The sequence below is a fragment of the Schistocerca nitens genome, chromosome 1, assembly GCF_023898315.1.
Source record: "Schistocerca nitens isolate TAMUIC-IGC-003100 chromosome 1, iqSchNite1.1, whole genome shotgun sequence".
NCBI lineage: Eukaryota > Metazoa > Arthropoda > Insecta > Orthoptera > Acrididae > Schistocerca > Schistocerca nitens.
The window spans coordinates 560479934-560493162 of NC_064614.1; the positions used below are offsets into that span (position 1 = coordinate 560479934).

The 13229-nt window shown below is 44.6% G+C and overlaps 1 protein-coding gene across 10 annotated transcripts in view; it reads right to left on the bottom strand.

Moving 5' to 3' along the window:
- The window catches only part of LOC126254530 (C-Jun-amino-terminal kinase-interacting protein 4), a 263338-nt gene that overhangs the window by 123036 nt on the left and 127073 nt on the right, over positions 1 to 13229 (bottom strand). For all 10 annotated transcript variants that reach the window (XM_049955327.1, XM_049955319.1, XM_049955323.1 and 7 more), the window contains one exon: positions 8091 to 8250. In XM_049955327.1, the coding sequence (XP_049811284.1) occupies positions 8091 to 8250 (160 nt within the window). The remainder of the gene's footprint in view (positions 1 to 8090; positions 8251 to 13229) is intronic.

Below are 13229 nucleotides of genomic sequence, written 5' to 3' on the forward strand. Positions count from 1 at the left end.
GAGCCGACAAAGGACGACTGAGTCCCTGCGGTTGGCTCCCATGGATGACCGCCACACAGTTGTCGTCTCCTTAATGGCACGGAGTTTATTGGGCGTGATCCGATCGCGCCATTCAGCGTCCCAAAGCGCAAAACCTTTTCGGTGGAGGACTGCCCGCAAATCAGTCTCTGGGAGGCCAACATCCAGAGATGGTTTACTCGTGGCCTCTTTCACCAGGCGGTCAACATGTTCATTTCCCAGGATTCCGACGTGACCGGGGGTCCACACAAAGACCATAGAGCGGCCGCAACGGCAAGAGTATGCAGGGACTCTCGGATAGCCATCACCAGACGAGAACGAGGGAAACACTGGTCGAGAGCTCGTACACCGCTCAGGGAATCGCTACAGATAACGAAGGACTCACCTGAGCAGGAGCGGATATACTCTAGGGCATGAAAGATGGCAACCAGCTCAGCAGTGTAAACGCTGCAGCCATCCTGCAAGGAACGTTATTCGGAATGGTCCCATAGAGTTAGCGCATACCCAACACGACCAGCAACCATCGAACCGTCAGTGTAAACAATGCCAGAGCCCTGATACGTGGCCAGGATGGAATAAAAGCGGCGGCGGAAGGCCTCTGGAGGGACTGAGTCCTTTGGGCCCTGTGCCAAGTCGAGCCGAAGACAAGGGCGAGGAACACACCATGGGGGTGTACGCAAAGTGGCCCGGAAAGGAGGTGGAACAATGAAAACCCTAAGCCCAGGGAGAAGCTCTTTGACGCGGACCGCGATTGTACAACCAGACCGGGGCCGACGTTCTGGCAGATGGACGACCGATTGTGGGAACAGGAGACGATAGTTTGGAAACCCGGGCAAGCTAAAAACATGGGCAGCATAAGCGGCCAGCAAACGTTGGCGCCGTAACCGCAGGGGAGGGACACCTGCCTCCACTAGTATGCTGTCCACAGGGCTGGTGCGGAAGGCACCAGTAGCAAGTCGTATCCCGCTGTGTAGTATTGGGTCCAGTACCCGCAACGCAGATGGGGAAGCGGAGCCATAAGCCAGGCTCCCATAATCCAAACGGGACTGGATTAACACCTGGTAGAGCCGTAACAAGGTAGATCAGTCAGCGCCCCAGCTGGTGAGGCTCAAGCATCGCAGAGCATTGAGATGCCGCCAACATGCCTTTTAAACTGCCAAATATGAGGCAGCCAAGTCAACTGGGCATCAAAAAGTACACCCAAAAACCTGTAGGTCCCCACCACAGCAAGTAGTTCACCGTCAAGATAAAGCTGCGGCGCGGGATGGACCATTCGGCGCCAGCAGAAATGCATAACGCGGGTCTTGGCAGCCGAAAACTGAAAACCACGCGCTACAGCCCAAGACTGCACCTTGCGGATTGCACCCTGTAGCTGACGTTCAGCAGCTGCAATGCCAATAGAGCTATAGTAAAGGCAGAAGTCGTCAGCATGCAGGGAAGCGCAGCCAGAATTTCCCACGGCCACAGCGAGCCCGTTAATTGCTATTAAAAACAGGCATACACTTAAAACAGAAACCTGTGGCACACCGTTCTCCTGGACGTGGGATGAACTATACGAGGCCGCGACTTGCACGCGGAAGGTACGATACGACAGAAAATTGCGGATAAAAATCGGCAGAGGACCCCGAAGACACCATCCATGAAGCGTAGAAAGGATGTGATGACGCCATGTCGTATTGTACGCCTTCCGCATATCGAAAAAGACAGCGACCAGGTGCTGACAGCGGGCAAAGGCAGTACGGATGGCCGACTCCAGGCTCACCCGATTGTCGGCGGCGGAGCGGCCTTTACGGAACCCACCCTGAGACGGGGCCAGAAGGCCCCGAGACTCCAGTACCCAATTCAAGCGCCGGCTCACCATCCGTTCGAGAAGCTTGCAAAGAACGTTGGTGAGGCTAATGGGGCGGTAGCTGTCCACCTCCAAAGGGCTCTTGCCCGGTTTCAAAATGGGGATGACAATGCTTTCCCGCCATTGCGACGGAAACTCACCCTCGACCCAGAGACGGTTGTAAAGGTCGAGGAGGCGTCGCTTGCAGTCCACTGAAAGGTGTTTCAGCATCTGACAGTGGATGCGATCTGGCCCGGGAGCGGTATCAGGGCAAGCGGCAAGGGCACTGTGAAATTCCCACTCACTGAATGGAGCATTGTAGGATTCAGAAATGTGGGTGCGAAAAGAAAGGCTCCGACGTTCCATCCACTCTTTAATGTAGCGGAAGGCCTGGGGGTAATTCGCAGAACTGGAACTCATAGCAAAATGCTCTGCTAAGCGGTTTGCAATGACGTCGGAGTCAGTACAAACTGCTCCATTCAGTGAGAGCGCAGGGACGCTGACAGGTGTCCGATAGCCGTAGACGCGTCGAATCTTGGCCCAGACCTGCGATGGAGTGACATGGAGGCCAATGGTGGACACATACCGCTTCCAGCACTCCTGCTTGCCTTGGCGGATAAGGAGGCGGGCCCGCGCACGCAGCCGTTTGAAGGCGATAAGGTGGTCTATGGAAGGATGTCACTTGTGACGCTGGAGCGCCCGCCGGCGATCTTTAATCGCTTCAGCAATCTCAGACGACCACCAAGGCACCAGCCCTCCGCCGAGGGGACCCAGAAGAACGGGGAATGGCAGATTCAGCGGCAGTAACGATGCCAGTGGTGACCGATTGAACCACCGCATCAATATCATCACTAGAGAGAGGCTCAATAGCGGCAGTGGAGGAAAACAAGTCCCAGTCAGCCTTATTCATAGCCCATCTGCTGGGGCACCCAGAAGAGTGACATGGTGGCAGTGACAGAAGGATCGGAAAGTGGTCACTGCCACACAAGTCATCATGCACACTCCATTGGAGAGACGGTAAGAGGCGAGGGCTACAGATCGAAAGGTCGATGGCAGAGTACGTGCCATGCGCCACACTGAAGTGTGTGAAGGAACCATCATTTAGAAGTGAAAGATCGAGCTGTGCCAATAAATGCTCAATGGTGGCGCCTCGACCTGTTGCCCCTGACCCACCCCACAGAGGGTTATGGGCGTTGAAGTCGCCCAGTAACAAGAAATGTGGCGGCAATTGGGCTATCAGTGCAGCCAGGACATGAAGTGCGACATCACCATCCGGTGGAAGGTAAAGACTGCAGACGGTAAAAGCCTGCGGCGTCCACACCCTAACAGCGACAGCCTCTAAAGCTGTTTGTAGAGGGACAGACTCGCTGTGAAGAGAGTTAAGGACGTAGATGCAGACGCCACCAGACACCCTTTCATAAGCTGCTTGGTTCTTATAATAACCCCGATAGCCACGGAGGGCGGGGGTGCGCATTGCTGGAAACCAAGTTTCCTGCAGAGCAATGCAGAGGAAAGGATGAAGGCTGATAAGTTGGCAGAGCTCAGCTAGATGGTGGAAGAAACCGCTGCAGTTCCACTGGAGGATGGTGTTGTCCATGGCTGAGAAAGGCGTGACGGGACTGGGAAGGCAGATTACGCCGCTGGGTCACCTGCTGCCTCCGACTGAGCACCTGTGCTAGTGCTATCCATGGCGTCTGAGGGACCGGCGAGATCGAGGTCCTCAGCGGACGCCAGAATCGCCACCTCATCCTCAGAAGCAGAGCTTGTAGGAAGCGGTGGGATGGGTGCCACCGCAATGTCATTAGCCTTGGGGACTTTCTTCTTCTTCTGCTTCTCTCGCTGTGGGATGGGTGCCACCGCAATGTCATTAGCCTTGGGGACTTTCTTCTTCTTCTGCTTCTCTCGCTGTGCCTTCGGTGGTTCAGGCTGGGAGGGCTTACGCTTCTCCGGCTGGGAAGGGGAAACTGATGTCCCCCGATGGTTGGGGGGGCGTTGTTCCTGAAGTAGATGGAGCAGGAGCAACAGGGAGTGGAGTGCCCCCCACCATCAAGGGGGCAGGTGTGGTTCTCTGGCTCTGAGAGCTAACGGTGTGTGGCGCAGCTATAGGAACTGTAACAGGAGCGACAGTGGTGGCATAAGTGGACGTCATTCGTACTGGATGCAGTCGTTCAAACTTACGCTTAGCCTCAGTGTAGGTCAGCCTATCCAGGGTCTTTAATTCCATTATTTTCCGCACCTTCTGGAGAATCTTACAGTCCGGCGAGCAAGGGGGATGGTGCTCCCCGCAGTTGACACAGATGGGAGGCGGGGCACATGGAGTATCAGGATGGGACAGTCGACCACAATCACGACAAATGAGGCTGGAAGCACAGCGAGAAGACATATGGCTGAACTTCCAGCACTTAAAGCACCGCATCGGGGGAGGGATATAGGGCTTGACATCACAACGGTATACCGTCACCTTGACCTTCTCAGGTAACGTGTCACCCTCGAAGGCCAAGATGAAGGCACCGGTTGCAACTTGGTGATCCCTCGGACCCCGGTGGACGCGCCGGACGAAATGGACCCCTCGTTGCTCTAAGTTGGCGCGCAGCTCGTCATCGGACTGTAAAAGGAGATCGCGGTGAAAAATAATTCCCTGGACCATATTGAAGCTTTTATGTGGGGTGATAGTAACAGAAACATCCCCCAGCTTCGTACAAGTGAGCAAGGCTCGTGACTGGGCAGAGGATGCTGTTTTTATTAAGACTGACCCTGACCGCATCTTGGACAAGCCCTCCACCTCCCCGAACTTGTCCTCTAAATGTTCGACAAAGAACTGAGGCTTCACAGACACAAACGATTCCCCATCAGCTCTGGCACAGACGAGGTACCGGGGCGAATACCTGTCGCTCTCATTCATAGCCTTTCGTTCCTCCCATGGTGTGGCGAGGGAGGGGAACGATTTGGGGTCATAAACGTTACCGTTAAAATGGGCCCTCGAACGCTTAGAGACTGCTGGTGGCTGGCCACCAGCAAGAGAAGATGTGCCACGCTTCATTGCGAGTCATCCACCCTGATGCCACCTACTCCGACCAAGGGCCCTCCCCACGGGCGCCACCCAGCCGCAGCAATAGCCACCTGGCAGGATGGCCATTGCCGGGAGTCCCGATGCCCCAGGGAGATGGGCATCTACTCCTTGGCATACATGGGGAGTTAACGGCGCAGGCATCAGTAGAGCGATCCCTGTGTTGTCAGGGGGCTACAACCAACAGGGTACATGGCGGCCCCACCACAACGGACTGGCTACCGTGCTGGATGTTAGGTGACATGTGGTCCATGGTCGCCGTCAGTGCAGAAAGTGGCCCTGCACATTGCTTGGCAGAAAGTGCATGCAGGAGCGTATCCATGCCCAAGAGATGTAGAGCGGGCAGGACTGCAACGCAACGATGAATAAGCTGGTGAAAGTTCTCAACGCAAGATGGACACAATGCACCAAGTAAGGCGCCCTTCCCCAATCAGCTTGCTATTCAGAAAAATTTTGAGATATGGAGGTCAAACCCGACAGGGGACCATCACATAAGGCCGAAACGTTTGAGACTCCTTTTAGTCGCCTCTTACGACAGGCAGGAATACCGCGGGCCTATTCTTACCCCCGAACCCACAGGGGGAGAATCTCTTTTGACTCAATGCCCAGGCGTATCAAGGCCGTTATTACGGCCAGAGGTGGTTGTTCTGGGTACTGATTTCTCAGGATCTATGCACCCAAATTGCGTGAAAATGTAATCACATGTCAGTTCTAGTATAATATATTTGTCCAATTAATAGCCGTTTATCATCTGCATTTCTTCTTGGTGTAGCAATCTTAATGGCCAGTAGTGTAGATGGGTGAAAGCCTGAAACTAGTATTTGCTTAGATAAAAATACATAAAAAAGGTGTCTGTATTTATTAAAATAATAATATCCACAGCCACAGGGCTCAATAGCCTGTGAAATGAATCAAGTTTTCTTATCTATAATAGCCTCAGGATTCCAGAATGGGTATTCCAGTCAAAATTATCAAAGTTTCTTTTCTAAAAATACAAATGTTATAAATGTGGTTTTGTCTTTCTTCAATCCATCTTCTAATATAAATAATAGTGCCTGTATTACCACTCAAGTTCCTACATTTTACAAACAAAAACTAATCTTTTCCAAGGTTGGCTTAACTAGTCTTTCCAGCCTACTGTAGATAATTCTTGTTAGTATTTTGCAAAACATGACTTACTAAACTAACAGTTCTGTAAAACTAATATCTATCAGCACTTGCCTTCTTTTTTATTCTGATTACGATATTGTCCTTGAACTCTTGAGGATATTTTAACTACAGCCTGTATTTTGCATACCAGGTAAAAGAGTAGGTAATTGTTGATTTTCCCAAGGATCTTAATAATTTTAATGGAATATCATCTACTCCAGGTACCAAAATTTTTATCCAAATTTTACACAGAATTTTTGTTATGAGTGTTTTTCAAAAGATATTCTTACTTTATGTCACTGCTCAACACTAATTCACTGAGTTAATTTGTGTTGGAAATCTTTAAGAAAATCAAAACACTGTTTTAGAGCAGTCCCAATGACATCAGCAAGTTCCATGGGTTCCACAGGGAAGTCAGTCACTCATGTTTTGGAATACTATCATCCATGGATGTCTGGATGCCTTTTCATCACTATGGAGGGAAATGTGAGGGCTGTGCAGTATTGGAGCTGGATCCTCCAACCTTAAACCCAGTCAACATTTCAGTGTTGGGTTAATATTCCAATAGCATGAGTCGCACTGTCTCAAACACTTTGTGGAGAGCATTCTGAGGAGGATCCATAAGTATGTTGCAATGTACAGGATAGAGAAATATGAAACTAAATGTTTTCCAGCTGCGGACTTTAACCTCTGAAAGATACAGAGATGTGAACTTTCAAACAGGTTGTCTTTAATACTGCAATTTTTTTTATTTCACAGTAAAGTTATTTTTTAATTCATAAAGACTTATTCTTTCACAGCCCACTCCCACTGAACTTAAGCCCATGCCGGTTCACAGACACACACAGGTGGTGTGAAACACTTTTTGAGGAGTATACTAATATTGGAGGACCCGACTGCTTAGAAGATTTTGTTTCAGTTCACAACCTCAATTCTGTTTCCTGGTGGGTTCAAGCCAGACACAACATTGCATGTAAAGGAGTTCAACTGGATTTGTAATTGCAACTGCATGATCTGTGACACATAATTTAAAATAAAATACGTTACACATGATACCATGCTGGATCAATGCAGTTATGTCACTTTTTCTACGTGGACTGTTGAATATCACTAGCTTAAATCTGTTAAATATTATTGGCTTGGTAGACTTAAACCATATCTCAAGCAGGCTATCATTATATACTGGCCATATAATTCTCTAACTTGTCTTTGTTGGAAACAGTAGACCAAATGTTCCAATACTGTATTTTACATTTCATTAATGACTTAATTTAATTACATTTCCCTCTTCTTTGGTAAGGGGAAAGGGGTACATCAACTGAGCTATCAGCTTTAACTGCCGTGATATCAAATGTTGCAGTACTTTTCGTGTGTTCTATTATTGTAGAGAGAACATTAAATTCCTACCACACAATATCATGTCTGAATACCTCTTGTTGAGACAGACGGTAAAATTTGGCTATAATAATTGAGTCCATTTTCTGTAACACTGAGTGGCAACAATGCTGCCATTGTTTCTTGTATGAAGTCGAAATATTAACTTCAGGTCTGCATTCTGTAATTCACCAACTCCACAGGATTCTGCTGCATCATAATAAGACACCAACTCATCAGAAGGTGAATATAAAGTTTTTGTTTGAGATGTATTGGCTCTAGAAAGTTCCTCAGCTACCCTATAGTCCTGTCCTAGCTTCGTGTGATTTCCTGATCTTCCCCAGACTGGAAGAAACCATCCACACTTGCTGATTTGAACTCCCAGAGCCAGCCACATCTCTATATGATAAACACCTAAAAGTCAAGAATCCATACCCCTTCACTGAGTAGTTATCACAGATGCAGAAGTCCACAGAATACATCATAAAATTTTCACCTCGGCCTTGTATTATAACAGGAAATGCAGTAACTTCATTTGTAACCCTAGAGTTTCTACAAATTAGATTCTGTTGTACAACTGATGTACAGGGCAACAGAATCAAATTCTGTAGTTCGTATCTTCTAGTTAAATAAAGATTAAGAGGAAAAACTTACACTATACTCAGCACAGGGTCTTTTAATTTCACTGAATGCAGACAACGCCTCCACTGTGCAACAGCAGAATGAACATATATGTACCCATGCTGTGAGCCCAACCACATTGTTGGAAGCACACTGCTCATTTTTTCAAGTTCTTCGTAGGCATGTTCATTCTCTGAAAACAGTAAATGGATATTTTGAACAAAGTTAATGTAATATTTGCAGTATGTGTATTTTTGATACAATTAATATCAATAATGGTAATTCCTTGATGGAGCAATGCATAAAATAAGGGAATGGCAACCACTCACCTATAGTGCATTGATGCTTAGAACACTGGAACACTTCACAGAAAACAGCATTCACACTAGCATTTTTGCACTAGCTCCTATTCCAGCAATAGTACGTACACGTACACGTACACACACACACACACACACACACACACACACACACACACACACACACACACACACTCAAAGGCATACTCTCATGACCACAGGAAGAGTTTATGTGCTACTGCTGGAAAAAGAGGTAGTGCTCAAAAGGTAATGCTGCTTTCTGTTCTATGTTACTGTGCTCCACACATCAATCCACTTTTCATCACATTAATTAATATATTAGAGAATTGGGTTACTACTGGAAGTAGTCTTCTTTCAAATGACAGTTCAATGTCACCATTTTTTTTAAAAAAACTGAACTCTTTCTGAAAACAAATGATATACCAAAAATTGAGACAAGAATTTTAAAATTTGTACTGCAGAAGTAGTTCAACTGTTTAATCACGTGATACTTGAGAATAGTGATGGAGATTGATACAGTAGGGAAGATTTGGCATAAGGACTAGGTATTTCTATTTAGCATATATTTGGCATTGGATTTAGTGAACAGCTCTGCATATTATGCAACAAATAGTGTAACACTGCAGATGACATTCTAGCATAAACAACAATGCTAGGGTATAGTTGTTATGCTTTGGATAGAGTGGTGGTGGTACAAATGCATTTCCTACTGGTGTATGAGAACAAATGATATTGTGATTGTGAACACAGATGCTGGTACTGCTGAATGTAATTTGTAGATGAAGCTGAATCTAGTGGAGACTGACAACAGAGTGGCTCTCCCAATGGCTGCTTATTATGAAACTTTCATGAAACTAACAACCATATAGCTCAGGAGAGAAGAAAAGTACACAACATGAAGGCTGCAATGGTAAAGAACATTTCATAGTTTGTTTCTATTTTCACAGTTTTATGCCTTATGGGGTGGTTATATAAATATTAACGATATAAGAATCAGAATTTGATAACTACTCACTTCTTCAAATGAACTTTCAGGGAGCATTGTTGTGGATAAACAACAATATAAACAGATACTATGGAACATGGTGACACTGGTTTTGTAGGCAAAGGGTCACAAAGGTGACAAGTTTAAAAATATAAGTAACTGGACTTATAACATAACAGCAAGCATGGAGAAAATGTTTTCCCTGATGGCATTGAGGATATGCATGCAGTTATTTTGAAAGGAGTAACTCAAATTTAAAAACTTACATCAAAATTCACGAGGACAGATAAACATTGTCTTACATGAAAAGGAGGGAAGGAAGGAAAAAAGTAATAATAGACAAAGCTAAAGATCGAAACTTCCACATGAGGAGTCAGAAAATCGCAGAGACCTTTTTAAAGGAATCGTCCCACCATTCGCCTAAAGTGGGGTAGGGAAATAATGACAAAACCTAAATGTAGTTAGCCAGATGCAGATTCAAACCCTGTTCTTCCTGATTGTGAGTACCATGCCTTAACCATTGTGCCATCTCACTTACTGAAGTTAGGAATTCATTGACAATCTGGACCAACAGGTTCATAGATGTTGTACTCTGCAAGAGTGAAAGGTGCCCTATATCACCACAAAGGAAAAGTTAACTAGTGTCTCCAGTGAATACACTGAAGTCACATTCACTTCAAGACCAAGAAGTGCTTCAACACAGAGAAGATTGCAGGCCCCACAATGCATGGACCTTACTGAGGTGGGATGCTTTGTGTGCCTCTACAATGCAGATAGCTATGCCAAGGTGAACCATATGGGAGGGTTACCTGTGGAGAGGCCTGGCTGAAAGCAAGGGGAAACTGCAACCATTTCATTTCCTGAGAACATGCAGCTCTCCTCTTGGATCAAATATTCCAAAATTAAAACATTCTCCCATTCAGATCTCCAGATGAGGCTACAAAGGAGGATATTGTCAATAGGATGAACAAGACTGGCATTCTTCAGACTGGAGCAGACCATCAGACCCCTTAACTGGCTAGGAAGATTACAGGATTTAAAAAGAGGAATGGATACATTAAAGTTCAGTATAGTCGGAATTAGTGAAGTGTGATGGTAGGAAAAACAGGACTTCTGCTCAGGTGGGTACTGAGTTGGCAACACAGAATCAAATACAGGTAACGCACAAGTAGGTCTAACAATAAACAAGAAAAGAAGAATGCATGTAAGCTGTTATGAACATCATAGCAAACACACAAAGAGTATTACAAGTTTTATGCCAACTAGCTCTGCAGATGAAGAGATTGAAAGAATGTATTCTGAGATAAATGAATTACTTGCATAGTTCAGGGAGGTGAAAATTTAATTGTGATGGGGGACAGGAATCAGATAGTAGAAAAAGGACAAGAAGGAAGAATAATAAGCGAACACTGACTGGGGGAACCACCTGGTAGAAATTGGTTTAAGAACCGGAAAAGAAGAGTGTGGATGTTAAAGAGATCTGGAGACAATGGAATGTTTCAGTTACATTACGTAATGGTAAGATAGAGATTTCATACCAGATTTTTAAGTGCAAAATATTTCCAGGAGCAAGTGTGGACTCTGGCCATTATTTATTGGTTTTAAACTGTAGATTAAAAACAAACTGCATAAAGGTAAGAAGTTAAGAATATGGGACACGGATAAACTGAACGAACTGGAGATTGTTGAGTGTTCCAAAAACAGCACTAAGCTACCATTGACTGATGCAGGGGAAAGGAGTGCAATAGAAGATGATGAGGTAGCTTTAAGAGATGAAATAGTGACAGCAGCGGAGTGACAAACAGGGAAAAAGACAAGGCCCTGTACAAATCTGAACAACACAAGAGATATGGAAGTTAATTTATAAAAAAAGGGAGGGGGAGGGGTACAAAAGGCAGCAAATTTAGCAAAACTTAATACAAATATAAAAATTGAGACTGACAAAGTTCAAAAAGTCTAAGCAGAAATGGCTAGATGAGAACTGCAAGGCTGTAGAAGCATACCTGACTAGCAAAGAAGTATATGAAAGGAAAATTAAACAAGCCTTTGGAGGAAAGAGAAGCACCTTATGGATGTTAACATTTCATACAGAAAGTGTGAAGGAAAAACAGGAAAGAAGAGAACTGAAGCATTTTAGATATCGTGCTATAGAAGGATGATTAAAATAAGGTGGACTGATAAGGAATGAGGTAGTTTCCCATACAAGAATCAAAGAATGAAACATATGGAAAACAGTGACAAAAAGCATCAACATGTGGCAGCACATGTGTTAAGACATCAGGGAGTAAGTTCCATGATAATGCAGGGAGCTGCAAATGGTAAAAACAGTAGGGAATAGCAGAGATTGGAGTACATCCAACAAATAGAGGACATAGAGTGAAAGTGCTATTCTGTGTTGAAGAAGATGGCACAAGAGAGATGAATTCATGGCAGCCTAGCTAGAAAACTGATGTGTATGTGTGTGGGGGGGAGAGGGGGGAAGACAAGTCTATACAATGCAAAAAAGGAAAGGCTGGTAGATGGAAGGGATATATCAAGGCTCTAAAAAGGGTAAACAAACTCGAGGATATTGTAATAGAAAGAGGAAGAAAATGCTGATAAGAAGGGGGACATGATACTGTGTGAAAGGAATTTGACAGAGCACTGAAAAACCTAAGATGAAACATAGTCTTTGGAGTAAATGATATTCCCTCAGAATTACTGAGATTCTTGGGAGAAATAACTATGACAGAACTATTCCACCTGGTATGTAAGGCACAGTATATGAATCAGGCGAAATACTCTCACACTGCAAGAAGAATGCAATAATCCCTATTCCAATGGAGGTTGTGAATATTACTGAAACAACAGTTTAATAACTAATGGATGCAAAGTACTCACACAAATTATTTACAAAAGAATGGAAAAACTTGTAAAAGCCAACTTTGCAGGAGATCAGTTTGGGTTCCAGAGCAGTGCAGGAATGTGTCAAACAATATGATCCTGTGACATAATTCTATTCAAATTGTTGTGTTTTCATAAATTCGATATCAACTGAAATCAATCTACTCCAAATAAACTGTTTCAGATGAAAACTAGTTTGTCTGTCATTCCCTAATTTCTACACAGTAAAAGTTGATTCTGATGTAATGTAATAAACTTTTGGCCATTAAACAGACTTGCCTGAAATTATCCATCCCTTTCCATATAAATCTTTTTACTCATATTTATTTCACCAGTTTTTCTCATGTGGTTTAATTTGATGTATATCAAGATAATATTCTATTTGATATTTAATTTGGTATTTTTCTAATGTTTTACATTTTCCTGTGTTTTTAGCCTTTTCCACTCCTTTCAACCCAGTTCAATCAGTATATTAAAAACACAATTTATATGGGACCAGAACTGGCAATTTGAGAGAGATTTGTAATGTCATTTGCAATAAAGAGGAGTACTCAATACAAGTCAGCGGCTTTAACCAGTGACATAGAAAACATGCAGTAAATGTTGTAAACAACATGGTGACTATAATGTGAGACTGCTAGTGTTTTTTTCAAACGGGTTAAGCTACAGATCAGTCTGTCACGACAACAAGGTTTTGCTTTCAAACTCATTGCTTCATCATCTAACAACAAAACAGTGAATATATAAACTAAAAGGTGATTGGTTGGTTGATTTGGAGGAGGGGACCAAACAGCGAAGTCGTTGGTCCCATCAGATTAGGGAAGGATGGGGAAGAAGGTCGGCTACGCCCTTTCAAAGGAACTTGACAGTAACCATTAACATTACATAACTGGTCAAAACCTGTGACTCAAGTTGAATAGGGTTATTGACCCTTCATTTGGATGCTCTGAAACATCAACATAACTTAAATTTACACAATACTAA